The sequence below is a fragment of the Venturia canescens genome, chromosome 7, assembly GCF_019457755.1.
Source record: "Venturia canescens isolate UGA chromosome 7, ASM1945775v1, whole genome shotgun sequence".
Taxonomy (NCBI): Eukaryota; Metazoa; Arthropoda; class Insecta; order Hymenoptera; family Ichneumonidae; genus Venturia; species Venturia canescens.
Genome location: NC_057427.1, coordinates 1,191,486 through 1,213,073, shown reverse-complemented (window position 1 = coordinate 1,213,073; position 21,588 = coordinate 1,191,486). Strand labels below are relative to the sequence as shown.

Genomic DNA, 21,588 nt, shown 5'->3' with positions numbered 1-21,588 from the left:
GTTTCTCAGGAACGCCTTTCTAGTAGCCAGAGGGTTTGACTGTACCCGTACAAAGGGGGGAATTGAGAATAGACCATCCCTTGGTGCGGTGAAAAGACGCGAGGATATTTATACGTCGTGCAGCACTCGGCATGCCGAGCTCCACAGATTGATTAACTCCCTGACAAAAGTTTTAATTCGTTGGTATACTCGAAACTTCGTATAAATTATCCTGAAAGCTTGTTCGTCCGGTTCTCTATTCTCTTGCCTCTCGTTGCTCAATATTAACTTTGCCAACGAGGAGAACTGTAGCTAAATATTGATGCAAAGATGAGACTTACCTCGACCATGTAGTGGAGACCCGACAACGTCATCCGAGCCACTGAATCTTTCCTCCTCACAGGCTGCTGCCATCTTCTCAACGTCACACCCTGTACAATAATTCGAGTAATGCACCGAGTCGTTGAAAAAATTGGAAAATTCGTCACGAAAGCAATAACAAAGACTAATTTTTAAATGATCAATTGCACGAGGTAAAGCGTAGCACAGTTGGAACATTTTTCAGTGCTTCTGTAAGAGGAGAAATCTTGACAGGATTTACCGTGACCAGAAGGTACAAGGTAAAAATTTAAAGTACGATACCGACCGGAATTCTCTCAAAGCTTACTTCTGGTATTTCGGTTGAATCCGGGACGTCTCTTGTAATATCAGGATCGGGTGGTTTATACTCGGGAAGCAGAGCTCCGTACTTTCTCGATGCCATTCGCCTCCGTCGATCGAGCCATCTTTGTTTCTCAAGAACCTCCGATTCCTCGTCGACCCCAAAGAAGGTTGCAGTCTCCCGCTTTATGTAACTGAAGCGATAAACACGCGATACGGATTCAACGAAAATTCTCTGGCGTTCTCGAACCGCGTTACGAAAATTATTCTTCAACAGTTTTAGGAAATATTTCCCGTCAATATCTGACTATCCAATTTTATTGATAATCATTTTTTTCAAATAAACTCGAGATTTTCTTTTTTCATTCGTAATGCACAGGATTAATTCTGGCAGTATTCGACCAGAAACGAAAATAGTGGAAAAAATCTTTTGATTGATGCCGAATATGTAAAGAATTAAGGAATTCGCTCTTGCCTATGCGCGTACAGTTGAGTTGAAGCAACGAGGAAGCTAATTTTCCGGGAAATATTCCAACAACAAAAATACCGATCATACATAATCTTGTATAAAGCATGGGAATTTCATTTTAGAATATAATTTTGTGCCGAAGCTTTTCATTATCGAAATACAACTAAATTTCAGCATTTTTCGGCTGTTTCGGTTGCTACTCTCTCAAAGTAACTTTGACAACACAATAAAAAAAGGAACCAGTCTCGTAGTGAAGCAAAATACAATGAAAAAGCTTACTTTCGAAGTGCTTCGGTTCGACTCATGTTTCGTCGTAACCTTGGTCTCTGAGTGGTTGCAGCACCGGTGCTGATTGATGGTTGAACAGCGGGCCTCGGCCCTGCCGGAGCTGAAACGCTCCTCGTAATATTGGGTCCATTGGTGTTAGCTCCAGGAGCAACGTTCGAAGAACCAACGGTCTTTGGGGCGGTAGGAATCGATGTCGAAGTTGATTTTTCCGATTTAGCAGGCTCTCCAACGGCCGTGTACATACCGATGCTCTGTGTGCTTTCGCCATCCGTACCCGACGACGAAACGGTCGACGTACCCGTCGTTCCTGAGCTTGGAGAAGGTTGCCTGGAACACAATGAAAAACGACTTTTTATTCGGTTCATAAATTCGTCAAGGCATTAAGCGCACAATAAAAAATCATCACGCATTATGTTTCGTTGCCTCGGAAAAAAGCTCTTCGAAAATTCATAAAGTCGTTAAAATAGAAAAGGTCTTCGAGTTCCGGGGGGCCTTTGAATTTCGTGGTGGGTTGAACACTCTTCGCGTAACTTTTATCACCCGTGAAATTTCTCAAAGAACATGAAGAATGTGAGAAAAACGACAATACGGTACGTCATGTGTTAACCGCAAATTGGAGAAGCTTTTCGCATGCTCGAGCAGACCTCTTCGTTCCGCAGATACTCTTGATTTCCCAATTGTGTAAGAAACATATGTAATGTCGAGTTTCGTCCGTAATTGCAGACGCTTCCACTCGAAATCTCAGCACATCTCGTTGGATCGACGAGTACAACCAGAGCTTTGGGGAAAACGTTTTCAAAGCACGACAAAGTGCAGTCGGAATATTTCAGCGTAGTGTGCGGATGTGACTTAACGAGGTTGGGGAAACGAAAAAGTCATATTTTTTATGAAAATACGACAATAGTGAATGATCGAGGAAAAAAACGATGAAAGCAAATTCACTAGATCGATTGATTAATTATTGAATCTTTATCAATCGATGCTGCCATTGCTAATGTCAAATAAACTTGCCTCACTCACAGATGGATATTTGAAGAATTTGTTCTTCATTACCGTCGAGTCATGGAAAAACTCCGCGAAAATCACGAAGCCAATAAACTGAGAGCTCGTTTCAGAAATTTTTTCTCATTTTCATCAATATACTATGTAGGCTTCGCTCGACATTGGTAGATAGTAGAGTTGCTTCAAAGTTGAAGTACCGCAAGGTATAATATAGTATAATCACGAGGTAGGTGAGGATGAGTTGGTAACAGGGTATACTGTCTAGTTAATTGAGTTACTGTCAGTCAGAGGGGTCGGCGAGAGGAGACCACCCAGACAGCCACAGTACCTCTTTTACCTCTTTTACCATGTACCATTCCCTCGGAATTTTAATCTATTCTCTTTATATCTATACATTGTGTCTTTCTCTTCCTCTCTCTCTCTCTCTCTCTGTCCTTCTTCCTGAGCTCTATATTCAATGGGATATGTATAAAACTATAATTACTGAACGAATGAAGAACACATACGTTTCGTTAAAAGAATTTATCCTTGTATATGACAGCGGAGGAGACACTCATGACGCTTTACCAATTAATCAATCAAAGTTGCACACCTTTTCTTTCTTTATCCCTCTCTGTCCGTTAATATTCATACTCTCGCCGCCATTGCTTTGCTTTACTGTATTCAAATGCTCGTTTGTTTATTTTTTTTTTATTTTCTGAACTTTCCTTCTCTCAATTTTGATTTTTATTTTCCGTGGCGATATTTCGTGTGTCTTGTTCCTTTTCATAACTCGTCCGTTTCTCTTCTTCTTTCTATTTCATTTTTACTGTTTACTCCTTCGCTCGTAGTTCGATTTTTCCATTATTCGATCGCTTTTTTTGCCGAGTAAATTTTTTTTATTCTCGTTCTCGCTGCTGGGATTTTGCCTGTTTTCTTTTCATCTCCGCCTCACGCCCTACTCGTATCGCATCTTCATTGGCCGCTCACTCGTCGTTTTTTATCATTTGCCTCCCGCCTTTACTCGCTTTTTCTGTTTCCATACTTTTTCTTCAATTATTTCTTCTTAATGTAAATTAATGTTACGCTATACGAGTGACAGAATTGAGCTGCACTCCCAACTGGCACTGGAGGTAGGTCTATACTCGTGTGCGTATGCATACGTGCAAATGTATCGAAGCATAAATTCGCGCATCGTGTGTATGAGTCGCGGGAAGGAGGCTAAAAGCTCAGGAACGTCAATCTTCGTTCGCTCGTTCTCGACTGCGACGAACCAAGACTCGATCTCGACCTAAATATACATGAATTTATATAAATGCGCTGAATTCTCATAATCGTTTGATTAACATTGTTGAAATAAGTGCGATGCAACCATTTGAAGGAATTTTTCGTTTCATTTTTAGCCGGAGGCATATTTCCAACTTTGACAATAAATTATTTTTGTTTTTGCGCCCAACGATTTATCCTACTTGATTTTACGAGGGAGCGATCGAAAATCGAAGGATGCAGATTGATGACTCAACATTTTTAAGGGGGGAAACAGTATTAGACGGTTAAAAAAATCGATTTTTGTTTTATTTCATAAATTGTTAGTAAAACTATTGAAAAATATGTTCCTAAAATCTTAAATGAAAATTCCGATTCGCCTGTAAGTAATTTAAACTAATTTATGACTGCCTTGACTTTGTTTTTCTTGGTACTATTTTTTCGAACGCGTTTTTCTCAAAAAGACTTTTTTTGTACTCGCGTACACGCTAGTTTGAAATTTTTTTAACCAATCAGTTTGAAAATTAGCAATTACTTTCTTCACTTTACAATTGCAATATTATTATTATTTAAAATATATTTTTTTCCCAAAAAAATTGTAAAAAATGGCAAAAAATTATCAACTTTTGTTTTGTTTGATTCCTGTAAAAAATTCAATTTTCAATTTTTTTTATAGCATTTAGGCTCATATAGAAGAGAGACATATGATAAAAGTAAATTCCAACTTTGTTTGATTTCCGATGAAAATGGCGGCTTTCAAAATGTACGCAAAATGTTGAGTCTGATTGTGACTTGCAATATGGGGTCGCTAATACCTTCGGTATTTTTCGAGGTAATTCTTGGAAAATTTCATAATATATCCTTGAATATATGTATAAAATATTTTCAAAGTTCCAATAAATTGTATTCATTTTTTATATTATAATGAAAAAAATTCATGAAAATCATTGAGAAAACGCTGTCCTAACCCCATTTCTCCCCTCAAGTTCCATTTTGTCAAAGCATTTTTTAATACAATTATATATATTGGTACGAGAAATATGACGCTTATAACATTGCTATCCGCGTGGATATACATATGTGACGTATTTATTTAGCTGGTGCTTGAATATTTTTTTCCAACCGCCGACTTCAACGATGTCCTTTTTTCGGTAACAAAGCGAGAATTCTCTGCACGCGATTGTTGTACTTTCGTCGCGCATTTGACTTTTTGGCCCAATTGTTACGCCCACTTTATGCGGAGCTTTTTCGTAATAAGAGAATTGCATTTCGGGTAGACAGAGAACATTTTTTATTAAAAATTCAGGTCTCTTGACGTGAGGCTGAATCGAGCACTCGTTTGAATAATCAAGTTTTTTCTCGAATTCTAGGATTTACTCCTGGTCCTCTTGGAAACACGAATTTTTCACGAAACCGTCAAGAGACCCGTAGTTTATCGTAACTCGAAACACATAATTAGAAAATATTTTCTGATCCTGCTGTACCGTAGATATTGTCGTAAATGACATTTTGGACAGCTCTAAAAACTACAATTTATAGCACCATAAAAACGCTCCCTGCTACTACTTCCTAATTCCAGAAAATTATACTAACTTTCAAATGACAAAAGAATTCCAAGTGCATATCACACCACGCGGATGAGCGGCCTGTATTTAACTCTCTTCCATTCATCTTTTCCCCCTTTCGCTCGTTTTTCCGGATCCTCGCAGTAAATAAATCCCCTGAATAGAATTTTTCGTGCATCGATGACAAATTCGTCCCCGAGACATTCACCAAGCATTTCCAAATACCGCAATTTTACTTATTTTCCCAAGTTACCAAACCGTTTCTATGAAAATCTCGATTTTCAACACGAACGTGAAAATGAATGTTGATCCGACGAAGATGAGTATGTCGCGAGTCCTAACGTAGGAGTAGTTTCCTAAAAAATGCTCGTTCCATCATTTTCTCGTGGTATCGGTAACCGGCACGCGAGAAATGTCCAGATTCATTGACAGCCCGAGTCGTTTTTGTACAGAAGCGAGAGCGCTGTAGAAGAGTTCACAGAGCACGAGGAAAATAGCGTTGATCAGTAGATGAGACGAGAGTACAGGCGTGTACGTACGGTTAGCGAGCGCGAGGCGTTCGCATAGCAACCATTAATAATTCCATTGCGAATTCCGACGTGCTAAAGGCGCATGTGTGTTCCGTGTATGCGTATCTATATCCATCTATACATGCAGACAGAGCCCGAAAGTGAGATACGGCGGTGCAGGGATGAAAACGGTAGATGGGGTTGTAAGTGCTATCCTCTTCCTTTCACAAGCAGCGGGGGAGAGGGAGGGGGTTTTGAACCGCGCGCTACCAACGACGTAGCGTCGTCTCATAAATTTCAATATGCACGCCTCCAGAATCCCACGAGAATCGCAGCTCCGAAAGAGAAGCAGGGGGGAGGTCGGAGGGCATAATTTTGGTGGAGACGCCATCTCGTGGAAGTTTCGGTAGGAGCTCGCTCGTCGGTAATGATACAGGGGGAGAGAGAGAGGAAATCGAAAAGGACAGAGCGAAATGCCAGCTCATGGTAGTTTTAGCAGCCTCCGAGAGGCGCATATACATTGAGCTCATCAGGCTTGGCTAGCCAAACCCAAGCAAATCCAAACGCACCTAGAAACGTTTAATTTCCGGTTGACGAGAAGCAGAGAGAGCAGGTAGAGTCGTGCACCTCTTGAGTCCTCCTCTGATGCTATCGAAACTCATATTATGTGTATAACTTGCACGTAATGTTACGACACTAGGTTCGAGGAGCTTCGTCTACGCTGGTATTTTAATGGAGCGTTTGTTGCCCACGGGGCAACCGTATATATGCCTATGCATGAAGCGTATAATAATGCATAATTTTACTATAATATGCTGTGGGAGTTACAAACATATGGTGTATCTACACACACTCCAATTGTTTATGGAAAAGCTCAATCTTGTGATGCAAATAAGTTATTCATAGACGAGAATAAGATTTGACGTTGATATTTACAAAAAAAAAAAAAAAAAAACGTTTAACGATCATTCTTTTCAGAGTGAACGGTAGAAGTCAAATGGGAAACGTCGATTCTGAATAAAAACATCAGACATGAACGAGCACACAATTGCAACCGTGCAATATATTTATTCGATCACACGAATTCGTGACATAGACGATTATAGACGTTAACCTCGTTGAATCTTTTTATCGAGTGTGTAATTCTCAGAGCGTGTACTTTAAACAAAGTCGTGGAATCATATGGATTTCTTCTCGCCTTAATAATACGCCAATTTAATCAAATCTCCTTTTCAATGCTGTTGACTTTTTATTCGCTTTTTCACGTCTCCCCTTTATAAGATTTTCTCGAATATACTCGACATTAGGAACGATTTACACGGATTACAGGAAGAAAAGGTGAGGAGGAGCGAGAAGAGGCGTATATATGTGTATGCCGGAATAGAAAGTTTGCTCTCGAGAATTACTGGAAAGAAAGACAAGAAAGAGGCAGCTCGAATATCAGCATCCAGGAAAGGTAGGGGCAAGAGTCGAGCGATGGTAATAATCGGGCCGAACATAGCACTCTACATAGTCCCGGTTATAGAGCTGCTCGAACGTCTCTGTACGTGTGAGACTGTGTGTATACTCGATTCAGTACTCCAATAATATTCATGACCCCAAGAGTCGTAAACGTCGCTGCGCGTATGACACTGATCCGTCAAGGTATATACATCATTCCGCGTCAAAAGGACAAAAGGGGCAGAGAATCGGAATGAATTTTCTGAAGAATAACACGAAAAATTCGGTATTGATAAATCTTGCAATTTTCGCGTGGAAAATCACAATTTCAACGATTGCATCGAGTACGTATACGACAATAGGGTTTGCGCAAGAGCAGTTCCCAAAGTTTTGCCAGCACCGAGAGAAGGACAGAGGCAGAGATGAACTTTGGAATAAATTGAAATAACTCGGAGCACTGAAGCTGAAAAATCTCAGCTAACGCTGTGAACTAACACGAGATTCATACTATTCGTTAAACTTTGTCTGATACTTGCCATTGTTTCATTCAATCCAGCACCGATAATGCTACTCTGAGAAAGCGAAGGTGCCTACTTTTTGCTTCGACTAACGTCTCGAGTGCTTTTTCGTACAACTTGCTACATATAAATTTGTTTGGAAAGAGATATTAATACTTCGAATATTCATGATTTTGTGTTGTTTTTTTTTTTTTTTGAAGCTGTGCTATACTCCGTATTTACTTCAGTCTTATAAGCCTCATTTTTAATCGAATTGTTTTATTATCTTCAGAATTTGATTTTTTTTTCACTTATCAGATGAAATGAACTATTTCGTTGACCCATGTCGATTCTACTCATAAACAACATCTACGTATCGTGTTTTTAAGGTAGTTCATACACGAAACGATTTTCTTAAGAAAGTCTCGGAATTTAGATAGAGTTTAAATGGATAGTCGACTGACGTGCGTATCAAATTTTAAAGGGTTCGTCTTATTGTTTATTGAGATAAACGTGTTTAAATATGAAGAAAAACACACGCAGGGGTATGGAGACCATGCGTAAAAAATCGTTTATCTTTCCATACAACGAACGAACGCTTTTTACGCGAAGTTTATGAAAAACTTACACGATAACAATGAAGTATGTAATGGAAGTTGAGGAAAAAAATCGAGACGATTGTCTTACTAGTAATGAAGATATGTGACGTTAAAGATTGAATGAAATTGGTGACGAGCACTCGTATAACCTCACGTTTGCCTATTTCGGCATTTCGTTTCTTCTTGCTTTGGCTCATTCCTGTTATAGCCTTTTTATTAACACTTTTTTCTCGATGAATTTCCCTTTGTGTTCTCTAACGCGATTTTTGACATAAAAAATTATAGTATTTTCGTCAGGGAGGAATGAAGATTTGGGGTTCGGTCAGTGCAAGGATCCCTGTTTAATTAATGTCTCGTTATTTTCATCGCCAAAAGATAAGTTGGAAGAACGTACTTACAATTCCGAATTAATGATTCTGACATCAATTTAAAGTGATTCTATCTTTAATTAGGAAGTAAAAATCGATCCAGTTTAGGCACCCATAAAATACGATCCTTCGGGCACGATCTACCTTAAATTCGATCACAATGTGCACAGCAAAATGTTCTAATTAAATATCTTCGACATTTCCATGTAATAATGTTGAACTGGAAGGAAATCGTTAAGGTGTGTCTAAAGTTGATAAAAAAAAGAGTTTAGCCAAGCGAGTTCCTCACACGAGTAATCGGGAAGTTGGCTATGAGCTGTAAGCTACGCCTTGACGACAGTCTCGAATGTCAGAGGTGAACGAACCCTGTCTCGTGTATATAAACTCGATCCAAACAAAACGTCAAAAAGCGCACGATTCAGCATGAATGCGGTTGTGGAGATGAGCCCCTTTACTCACTAGGAACTCGTATACGTACATGTATATGTGGATGACACGCGATGACGTCGTAAAGAGAACACGAGGGGTGAATTTTCTGCTTTTATAAAACCTCGCTCTCCCCTCTGACAGGCTTTAGTACAAGCCAGAACGGAGCAAAGAACCAAGTAGCATATATTCACATGGAACGAATGAGGAGAGAAAAAAAAGTGTGAAAATAAGAGAGAGAAAGAAAGAGCTATTGACCGGGGCCACAGAGGAACGAACGAGGCGTTGATAGGACGAGACCATCACCTCTGCTTTGATATCCCAGCAGCGCGCTTCGAGGACGATCCGATCTAATGAATTTCACCCTCTTACCGAGTCATCAATGAATTCGTTGAATTTTCACGAGAAAAAATGGAACTCGTGTACCCGCGGAACTCCCAAGGCCAAAGAGCGCATTCCCCTCACTCACTTTCTATTTATTGTTCGTAAAAGAGCGCATACACGAATGAGAGTGAAATTCCTTTTCAATAACTCCCATTGCTTCCGCGCCTCTGCGAGGCGCGAGGAGGGTCTTTGATTTTCGGGAGAAATTACGCCGTTGAAGAAACGAAGATATTCAGAGCTCTGCGAATGGTATTACAAATATTATTAACGAACATTTCACAATCGGACCTCACAGTCTTCGAGGAGCGTGCTAAAAATTAACCGAAAGTAATAAGCGTCCGAATCTATTGAATTTATTGTTTTTGTTGTGCCGCTGGCTCGTCCACACGAAAATAAGCTGATTAAACGTTCTTGGTGCGAATGTATGCGATATACAGGTTATGGCAGCCGGCCACTTTGGCCAGAGGCGAAGCAATAGCGTCCCATGATAATATTATTAAACTGGAATTCGGTTAACCTCGGTGGATGGCTCGCCGCATCTGAGAGCGCATGTGTACGATTCCCTGTGTGCAAGCTAAAGATGTATACACACACGTAGAAGGATGGAAGTTCAAGGTATCATACGTTTTGTCGTCCGCTTCGCACCGACCTCATCTACTTGCGTTCAGCCACTCTGCCGTACGCGTATTTCCGAAAACCAATAACTGATATCGGTTTTCTCCGTATATTCTCTCCAGTTATATATAATTCACGACTATGACTCCTGGTCTTTGGAACGTAAAGAGATGTAAATATAATTCGGAATATAACGGTTTCTCTTCCGCAACGTTTATCGCAATTCTAATTGAATATTCGTTCGAAGGTTTTTTCATTATTTCTCACGATTTTTTCGTTTCACTCTCATTCAATTTTGCTACGGAGAGAGAAAAGAATGATTCAACGAAAATGATTGAAGGCAAGAGCTAGTCGTTGTGTCGTCGTGTCTGACCAAACGTTTACCGAGACCGCTGATGCCTCAAGTGGGATCAAACTGACCTCAGTGTTATCGACGCTGTTCAACGTCGATAAGTCTCATTGGAAATATCGTGAAACCGTCGAATTTCGTGCTTCGCAAATATTTGTCGTTGGAATTTCACAAATCTCGAGTGAATACTTGAGAGTGCAAATGATTGTTGAGGAAAATTTGGCACGTTTAAAAAATGGAGAATATTGTTTTTTTTTTTTTTTTTTTTTTTTCGAAACAGAAATATTTTTCATATTTTTTCTGTTGCGCTCTGCTCCAACAGGACGTCGTTGGGTAACTTTATCCTTCTCACGAGACGAATCTCGAGTGCTTCCGTGGCTTGTTTTAGAGAAGGAGAGAGAATGAGGAAGTAAGCCGAGATCTCAAATGTCGTTTATCATATTAATCGGAGCTCTTCGGGGCAATCGCCGCGAGGGGAGACGAGAAAGGCTGATGATATGCATACAGAGAGCCATACGAGAGTACGCGATGTACAGAGCGAAGCGCGCGGTGGTTCGATACTTTCAGCAAGATGTCAGCTCTTTTCCAGGCCTGTGGGAACGAATGGCAAGGCTGGCTCGCGAGAGGACGAGGACGATGACGACGACAACCACGCTTTCGTGCCCACGAGGAATTAGCGACGTTGCCTCTTTCCACTTCGAAAGAAATGCAATTCCAGCTGAGTTACGATCGGCACTTTGTCATCGTAGACAGACACGCACACTCGTATACTCGCACGGACTTGCACACGAGTCTTTTCGAATATAAGACAATATGGGCTTTTTTCTGGTAACCACTGGAAATTGAAACTTGCCGGAGAAAAAAGAGAAAAGGTTCACTAAGAAAGTGAACCACCCATCTTCGTTCTTGCGAAACTTAGTTTTTACCTTATCGATAAAGACCTTAAAATTTGGATGGTACATAAATATGTACCTGCGAAGACGTCTAATATATTTTTCCATCCACGTATGTGTGTGTGTGTGTGTGTGCGAGTGAAATTTAGAATCATCAATCGATGTGTGTTCATAGAGCAACGGTTCGTTTGTTTAGCATGCCGTTCCAGTGCAAACCACGATTTTCAATCACGAATCCTATTTTCTTGTGGCGATGCACACACATACGTGCGCAGGGGCACTCGTAAACACACGTACACACGGTACCGTAACTGCGACCATCGACAACGATTGGAAAAGCTTTTCATTTCTTTTTTTATTTGCAAAAGCTTGCTGCGACGAGCATCAAATGAAATGATATAAATTTCGAGGCAAATCGAAATATCTTGTCTGGAAAACTTTTGTAACGTCATCCACAAACTTATTGCTTCGCGAATAAGATTGATTTAATTAAAGAGGAAGGTTTCACTGTTTTATCCACCGAAACGTTTGTGTAGGAATATTCTGAAAAAAATGCAATGCCACAAATTCGTGTTCAAAAGGGTCTTGGAAATCGACCGGAATATTTTTTCCTCGCATAGAAATAGATTTCAATTCGAACCGAACGTTTGAACTTTTGTCGAAAAATATCAGACACAAATTCGTTTCGCATTCAGCACCTCTTTTTGATGCAACTTTTTTTAGGATGCAGTAGTTTGAACTTGACCTCGTATTCTAACTCGTTACGATGAATTCGAAAATCGTCTCGGACGAAATGATTCATAAATTTCTATGCTCGCCCACAATTGCTGTTTTTCCGTATACGCGTATTTCAATAAAGCACACAATCGAAGCTCCTGAATAATTTCGAATCGAAAGGCGCATGACTCGGATCATAACGCGCTGGATGAGATATACAAAGGGAAGTCGCGCTGCATTGGCTAGTGGAGCGAACTCTGCACCGACTTTTTTTCTTTTTTCGCCTCTTTGCCCCTTCCTCCCTTAACTGAGACTCAAAATTCAAGAACCGGTGTGTATAAGTATTTTCTCCCTGTGGAATATGGAGGGAAGGCTTCGTCGGCCTCGTCACTCTCAGGAATAACTAGTTTCTCGTGTAATATGCTGTACCACGGACTCTTTGTTTTGCAGCAAAGAGTATCTGACGAGAATAGCGACGGGGTTTTTTTTCTTCTTTTAACTTCAGCCTAATCAAGGAGACTAGAGAAGAGAAACTTTCTACATAATACTTCAATTTAAGAAGGCTATATTTACGGTGCTTAATGAAGTCGAAAAAGAAAAAGCTCCAATTACGATACTCAAAAGTCCGCAAACTCGTCGACTGCGACAAATATATATTTCGACATCGTTTTTTTCTGACATTTGATTATCACGAGTGTATACTCAGTTATGCAATTTCTGTTCAACGTTAAGTTTTTTGGAACGAAAAATCCATAAATTTTCACAACTTAAATGCTTTCACAAGCCACAAGAGGCCACTCTAAAAAATTCTTCATGCAGAAAAAGCTTTGTTTGCCCGACAGTGTTATTTACCATCGTAATAAAAAGGGAAACTTTCGTGACATATTGTTTACGATTGTAATAGAAAGCTAATAACACGAGACTCGACACCGGCCGGTTGAAAAACAGCGAGAGCAAGGATTAGCGAAGTTTTCACTACGCGAGTCTCGTGCTAGACAGGCCAAACTTGGGAAATTTCCTTGGTTCGCCCGGCCAGCCAGCCAGCCAGCCAGCCAGCGAGCCAGCCAGCCAGCCAGTGAAAGAGGTCGTGGTTCAGGCCAACGACGACGACGTCTTGCCAGCTCGCGAGTTTCACTCGAATTTCCTAGAAATTCTGGGCACGTACATGCATCGTCTTTCTTTCATGCTCCTGTAAATGTATGTATAAGTAAATACACACATAGGCGACGCACTCGTATGTGTGCGCGGTCATAAATGTATATATATGAAAGTGCATTGGACCTTTTAACTCTACGATAGGACGGTTTTGCTCTACCTTTCCCTGTCGGTCTCTCCTCCCCCCGACTCTTTCTACATCCGTCTTTATTACCGGTACGATGGAAAATTGGATGGTCGGCGGCCGTACGGAAAAATGTATTGCAGCGTCTCTCCTCCTCGTTTCTCTTTTCGCCCCTCTTCGTCCTTCTCAGCCCCCTGGCCTCTTTCATAAGTGTGTAGCGCTACGAGAAAATGTCGTCGGGGACTTTGATTCAGGTTCTCGCGAGGCCTCTTTTGCATCTGGCCGGACCGTCGTAAACTATGCTCCTCGCCCTCGAGCCCTTTTTTCTTCTTTCATTTCTCACGTCTACGCGTTCCTCGTTTTTTTTCTCGTCCGCAGTAAGAAATAATACAACTATTTCCGTTGAATTGAAACTTTTTTTATTCGGTGTGACGTAAAATCTGCTAAATTTTGTGCAAGCGGGACACTTCATTCTCGTCTTTTTATTATGATTTTTAATTAACGAGTGTCTTGAAAGTTCTCTTTTTTGAGCTACTTTTTCAATGATGGGAACACTCACCTTGTGCCATTCGAAATACGACTTTTGTGGAGCGAGCGATCGGCCCGAGTGTAACAAAGGGACTCGGAAGGCGACGACGCGCAATGCAAATACTCGTCGGATACTTAAAAAAATCGAAGGCGACATATCGCGCAACGATCAATTAGCGGGATACGCACGAATCAAAAGAATAAACCCCAAAAAAAGAGTTAAACTATAACTAATAGTCATCGATTAACGCGCACGCAAATCCGCAATTAATCGCAATGAAAAAAGGGCTCGTAGAGTTTGATAAAATTATTAGGTCGGGGTAAAATCGATACGTTCACCGCGAGTATATATACCCGTGTAATATTGCTCTTACCAGCGAGAATAATAAATATCGAAAGTAATTACAGATTGCCGAGCCTTCGAAGCCTCCGTGAATATATTAATGAGCAGCTCGCTAATCACTTCGTCGAATAGAATCAAAACGTCAGATTGACTAATTGATACGAAAGAGAGCACACGCGATGGGGCTCATGCAGAGTGGTCGAGGAGAGTAACACATGGAAGAGAATAGTAGCTCCGTCAATCAGGGAGAGGCTCTTTTGAAATTACCATCGTTTCATTTTTATTACATATGGGATCGCGTCTTATCGGCACACACGGGCAAACAGAATGCCGAATCAAATCCACCGTCACAACTTTGGACACGAGAGCATGCCAGTGCGCATGGATCCAACATCGACATAAACATCATGAAATAAAGCGAATGCTTTGAACTAGGATTCTTCGTTCCGTGAAATTTCTCATTCAAATTTATACTCAATTTCACAGGTATCGGTATGTATTCGAGTTAATGAAATTTTGGCTCGATCAATAATCGTTTAATTGCAATTTCAATTGTGCAAAGTGCGATGTTAGTGCGATTCGACTTGGTAGCAGCGAATATTTTCATCGCGTTCCCATGCATTTCATTGGACAGCGAGTGTACGCTTTTTATCCGATTTCTCGATGAACAACGACTGTAACGTTGGGCCAGGTTGATTGGAGGCCGGTTGAGTGACCCCGGACTGACCTGACCCAGAGAGCGGTGGTTTCGCCAAGCCTCGAGAATCTCCGCCGAGCTTCGGTTATACTCGTTGCCATTCTGGGGTGGCTCCACTCTCCCAGTCGCTCGATACGCGTAAACGCCTAGTCGCTCGCAAGCGGGGTCGTTTTCTCCCTCGCCTCTGCTCTTCAGTGTTCGTCTATACGCGTATATACATGCGAGTACACATCGGAGCGGAGTCAGCTGGCAACGCTTTCGCCCGAGTAACCACAGGCTTTTCTCATGTTCAAGATCGTCCGACTCCGCTATCCTCGAATCATTGAGTCCGCATAGCTGTGTGAGACCGAGCAATTATTCGATTCCCGCGTGCATCTCCGCTGTTTGGAGTGAAATTTCAACAGGCCTCGCGCTTCTTGAGTTTCGATAATTCTAACGAGCGTATTTTTTTTTGACTCTCGAACATGTTTCCGGTGAAAGAGGCTCATTTGGGAAGCTCCAGATATTCTTTCGCAGTTTTTAAGTTTGGCCGGAGCCCCCAATGAATAATGTAAGACGAATAATTCACCGGATACCGCGAGCTCGCGAACGAATAGCTGAAGAAAAAAATAAATTTTCCTCCCAGTCACAGAGCGCTTTGGTTCAATCGTAATGTCCTCATTTTCTTCATATACTCTTGAGACCACGGCGAACGATATAAATCGCGGTAATGAAGCGCATGAGCACACACATCCCACCATAATGGCGAACGTTCTAATGTAAGCCCCGTACTTTTACATAATGCAATGATGGTACACGTGCCTACTACGGTGACGTTTATCGTTAGCCTCGCATATAAATGCCATCGGAGCCACCTGACGCGACTAATGAGACCACAGGGTTATCTCTCTCCCATCGCGTGTTGTACGTCAATTTATCATAACGGCGAAAACACTCTAGCAAAATCGCATTCCCATTTGATGCGGGTGAACATTTCGCGGCGATTGTTTCGCGGTTTATGAAAAATCGTCAAATCATTATCACCCCGATTCGGAATCAGTATCATCCGACGCGATGTGTCCTCCAGTAGTCATTGGGTTAACGGTGAAACTTTCGATGGAAAATTTTAGCTACGCGACTGTATGCACTCTGTAACCACGACGGACAATGCTAATAATTTTATTTCCGTTTTAGTCGAGTCTTTCCAATCAAACAGCATATAAAAGTCTCATTTCTATCACGATGAGTCGGCCAAGACCCGAGTCGACTTTACCGAACAGAAATATCTTGAAAATTATTTTAGCAGGACGACTCGTGCTGTTGGTATAATTATGATAAAAGTAGCCAAGAACGAATTAGTGCTTATTTGAGCGAGGGATTATCTTTGGGTTAAAAGATGGTTTATCATGCTCGTTTCGATTAAAACTACCAGAGCTTTTACGCTCCTCATTCCGGAATGACTTTCACTGGCCTTTTTTCCCCCTCGTAATCAGATAAGAGGATGCTTTTTTTCGCAGGGTTATAAAGTTTGTGCAAATGTCTCGGAAATACGAGGGGGGTTGCTCTAATATTGTTCATAATTTGTGTTAAGCCGGTACACTGTACGGGGCTGAATGTAGAAGGAGAAAATGGGCACTCGTACTTTGCGCAGTGCAATTGGTAACACGGAGCTGTTGTAGGATCCTCAATCCGGTCCAGTCTAGATTAAATTCGTCAGGAGCAGAGTGCGGGCGAAAAGCCGCAGACGCAGGTGAATTACCCACGTTAATTATGCAACTGTTGGCTACAGTTCGAACACTCGGGGCGTTACAGAAGCATGGATGCTGGAGAGAGAGAGAGAAAAATAAAAGGGGACTGCGAAGAAGTATGGAAAGAAAGCGACAGAGAGAACCTCAGACTGAGTTTAGCTACGTCATAGCTAAGCGAAGGCGCCCGCGGCCATGAATAATGCAATCCTTGTATCAGCAAGCGGTGGGAGATGAGGGAATATCTCTTTTTGTCTTTCTATCTCTCTTTCACGGCTCTCGTTTCTCTCACATTTTCTTATCTGTCTGTTTTCCTCTTTCGCTTCAAGAAAGGCAAGAAAAATCCCTCGCAAAACTGAATTCACAGAAATGAAAAACTACCATCGTTCTCTCAATCCTTGGTCTGCTCTCACACATATTTATACAAATTATAATACTGATCAATCGTATTTTAGCTATTGAGGAAAGAAAAAAACGATTCCGTTAGAGCATTTCTCGAAAAAATGTCATTTTAAATCCATGAATATGAAAGTAAGCGACGTTATTTTATTCATCGAGAATGATAAGCATTACTCGATATTCACCAGCCTCGATACAACGACCCGGACTCCCGAACAAAGGAAATTAAAAGTTTAAATAGAGAACGGAAGTAAAAAACGAAAATGTAAGTTTCCGTTGAACGAGGAGATAAAACTACCTCGCTATTTTTTCTTCTAATCTCCTTTCGCCCTTGTCTGAGCTGATAGCCTGATATTATTAAAACATAGTGTATAGTCGAGTATCGGATATAATGGATAACCCGGAGAGGCTCACGCGAGCGGGACTGGCAGTTTCACTGAGGTAAGGTATCACGACCGGAAGTATGAGATCGCATAATTCTGTCTCACTCGTTCCCGCGCCTTTGTACGTACAACCCTTCGGAACATGCTCTATTCTCTTCCATCGCCACGGGTATTTAGGTACGCGTACACGGTGTCCGTTAATTTGTTATTTCGAAGTTTGTCAGAGAGGAGGATTTCAATGCTCATTTGAGCTGCGCACCACACACGATCGGATATTAATATTCAGACGGTGATGGAAAACGCAAAGCGCTTCAAGTACTTCGAGTAAATGAGACGTGAAAAATGCGAAGGCGACTGCGTTCGAGGCTCTCGCCCGGCGCATGGCTTCAAGCCACACACGCACACAGCGACTGATATCTCGATGATCGCGCGGTGCATCGGCAAACGAACTTTCCGAAGACTTAACTCTTCAGGATTCCAGAATTTATTCCTCACCAAAGTTTCAGACTGATTTTTGGGACATCCTGTACTGATAAATCTTCAAACTGTATGCGTTTCTGTATGTGTACGGGTGTCTGCGAAGCTTTAAGCCCATAGCAACGAATAGCTACAGTGGCCATCGCTCTCGTGGCTGGATGAAAACGGCTATAAATCCTTACGGACCTTCCCTACCGGCTACATTGAACCTCCTCCGGTGGCAGCCCTGAAACTCCCGCTCGGCACGGGTTATCTCGGCGCCAGGGTTATCCGGTCATCGCGTTATCCGTCTCATGGTTTCCATCCCTTATCTCTCGTTTGTTCTCTCTCCCTCTCCCTCTCTTTTGTCTTCTCACTCAATCTCCCGTATCGCTGCTGCTCGAGGTCGAATCGAGCTAATTGGCTCCTGGCGAGGCAAGTTTTGCAATCCGTCCTGCCGGCCAGCCCTGCCCTGCCTCCTAACGTATACATCAATATTGCTAATTTGTGTATGCGCTCTTGCAGATGAAATCGACAACGCCGTCATTCCCTATTTTTTTCAAATTCATTTTTCTCTTACCGCGATTCTTTTGGAAGGAAATCTATACCTCCGAAAACGAACAATGATCAGGTCGCTATACAAGTTTTCCACCAACCCGATTCGCAGTTATTCATTCATTTGTTTATATTTTTCCCCCCCAAGTCTCACCGATGAAAGGTCCGAGTGTTCACTGAATGCATTTTATTTCGGTTGAGCCTCAAGTATAGTTTCGGCATCGATATTATCGGAGTAACGAGAGCTTATAGATTGTTGCCTTAACAATGATTCGTCATGAATCAGTTTCCTGTACACGGTCCACACAAAAGAGTTCCCAATTACGGTTCTTTCGGTATGGATCTAAAAACTGAGCGGGTTTGGTTATCGATTCACCATTATGTCGGGCCCATATCAAATCTGCTTTGTCAATGGGTTATATTTCAACATCGTTGTATTGGCAGAATAAAAAACAAAATCATAATTACAACACTTTTGAAATATTATCTTTACGCGGATCGTTTTCAGAAGGGAATAGTTGCACTGCGCGTGCTGAAACGATCATTATAGTATTATGGAAAATATGGATTGAAGTTTTTGTCGAGAACGTTCGAATGAAAGCATTTGTTTGGATCGAAGAAATTTCTAAGGTTTTCTATTGCAAGACCGTTCTCAGTGTGAAACCTTACAATTACCTCAACTTTCCGGGTGCACATACGCGTGCAGTTTCAAACCATACAACTCGTACAAGATCCAACATTGTTTTGTTTGTAATAATTAATAATGATGCAGCAACATCACCGCAGTTGTGAATCGATTACGAAAATACCTTGGATCGTTCCTGCTCGACATGTACAACAAGCTATATCCTGCTTGCATCCTCCGCGCGCGATATTCCCCTCGAAGATAACTGCAAACACAGAGTACAGCGAACGAGAGACTTTGGGTATGCCCCCCCTCTTGCGTCGCGTCGTTTTCTTCGTTCGTCCCTTTTGCATCCCTCCAACAATTTCTACCTCTCCTCCGCAAGCACCTCCCTTTATCTCTTTTGCTAAACAATCCTCGACCCAAGCCTTCCACGAGATTTGTCTCCCACCCTCCGAAAGCCCCTCCCTTTCACCCTGACGCACCGGAGCCACCGGATTTACTGGTACTCGTTTGCATAATATTGGTTTTGCATTTAACCCGAGATTAAGATTGCCAGAAGATTAACGAGGGCGCGCCAGCAGCCGCACAGGACACCGGCTATACGCTGGGATACAAAGACTTTCGAGAGTGCGATGGGAAAAGAAAAGGCAAGGAGGAAGAGCAGCTTCGAAATAACCTTGATTTTGCGCACCCTAAAATACATTCAGCACCGGTCGGTCTATTAAAAAGACAAGTTTTCAAAGTTTAAAATAGTAACGGGGACGACGAATGTAGAATCGTGTGATCGAATAACGTCTACAAAATGTTCAATAATTTCGAATTGCGAAGAAAAAAAATACAACAGTTGCGTCGAGCTCAATTAGTTGAGATATAAAGGTTGAAATTATTCTGAAAACGTTGAGTCAGTCCGCAAGATATATCCGCATAGAATTAGCACAGCCGGATGACGAGGACTTTGAATTGCGACTGTGAACGAAATGCGTGCTCCCTCGCTAGAGTCCGCAGGGAATTGAATAAAAAATTCATTTAATTAAAAGGTCGGTAAGTACTTCACACGTATATATAGACAAAGACGTTTAAAAGGTTTCACCCAGAGGATGTGCTTTATATAATATATTATATACACGCAGAGCGCGGGAGAGTCTCTTGTGCTCGGAGCAATTAAGAATATACTAGATGTTCGAGTATATCCGATGTTGAAAACATGCACAATTCGATATTGTAATAGCGCATGACAAAACGAATTGTGACTCCATTACTACTGAATTTTAATGGAACGAGCGACCGTTTCGATGAATTATTCTAATGAATAGTATGGGAACCGTGTGAAAAGTTGCCATAACTGATTTTTATTGCAATATGGAGTATTTGTATAGGAAGTCGTGCACAATCGGTTGGAAGGTTTGCGTAAAATATTGACGATTTGACGCGCAGAAAACCTGGGTGTTCGCGTGGACCTTGTACAGTCTTATTAATGTACACAAAATGTATGTAATTTTCAATTTATCCGGAATTTAACGAGTTTTTGCGAGGGTATAAAACGTGCCAGAGGAAAATGTCAAAACGAGACCGAATTGAGGGAGAGGAAACCTCGGAAATATAATCTGTCAAGCACCGTTCATGCATGGGAGGGATGAGTTTGGCAGCTCGCCAGAAGATTATCGTTAACCAGAGATATAGGGAAAGGGGAAGAGAGACGGAGGAGATGGAGAAGCAAAAGTTTCATGGGAAAGAGTCTAGTCACAAATGAAGCGAAAGAAATGGCTTCGCTTTCTCTTCCACCGGAAAAGATAGTCATCTTCTCGTAAAAAAGTTCAACTTATCCTTGGCATTTTTCCCCCGATCGATTCTTTCAGGCATATGTTTTTCGAAGGATCACCGTTGAAGGACAGACTCGAAGCAACGATCAAAATTTCATTCTTACCTATTTTTCGAAGTGAACGATTTCGCATGGCCAAGTTGTACTAGGTATATGGAATATTATTAAAATTGTTCCTCCAGCGAAGCGTGGGAAAATTGATGATTAGGAATTTGGACAGACCTAACCGGTCGGTCGAAATGCTCCGAAGGGCAGCGGAAGGTTGACCAACGTCATTGAACTGTGTATAGAGAAGCGACGTGACCGTTAAACCAACGAGGCTCGGTGGGTGATTACAATGCTAGGATTTCATTGGAAAACCAGAAGTGCCTCGATATAGGATGAAAATAGTACGAGGCAGGCTGGATTCCATAATTATCACATGCCACAGAGGCTACGAGAAGTTATGCCAGGCTTGTGCGTATACACACGATATCTCTTGAACACTTGGTACAGAGATATCACGATATCAGATGTACGCGTGACACCGGTTTCTCCATAGCATTCCGACGCCTCTTAACCCCCGTCCCAGAGCCCCTTTCGCGGTGTGCCAGGTGGCTTTTGAGGTTTCCATGATTGCGGTAGTCGTACGACCTCGACCATGATCCTTCACTCCGCTCCGAACGAAACAGACAGAAACAGAGCTCCGGATGCAATCAGTGTACCCCGGTGGTTCTGCATATACGACTCGCTTAATCATTCTCCATTAACCTAACGTATAATAAACTTGCTA

At 41.8% G+C, this 21,588-nt stretch overlaps 1 protein-coding gene across 4 annotated transcripts in view; it reads right to left on the bottom strand.

Moving 5' to 3' along the window:
• LOC122412877 (uncharacterized) overlaps positions 1-21,588 on the bottom strand; it is a 132,574-nt gene that overhangs the window by 21,379 nt on the left and 89,607 nt on the right. For all 4 annotated transcript variants that reach the window (XM_043422831.1, XM_043422834.1, XM_043422832.1 and 1 more), the window contains 3 exons: positions 1,388-1,723; positions 647-833; positions 321-410 (listed from right to left, as the gene is read on the bottom strand). In XM_043422831.1, coding sequence (XP_043278766.1) covers positions 321-410; positions 647-833; positions 1,388-1,723 — 613 coding nt within the window. The remainder of the gene's footprint in view (positions 1-320; positions 411-646; positions 834-1,387; positions 1,724-21,588) is intronic.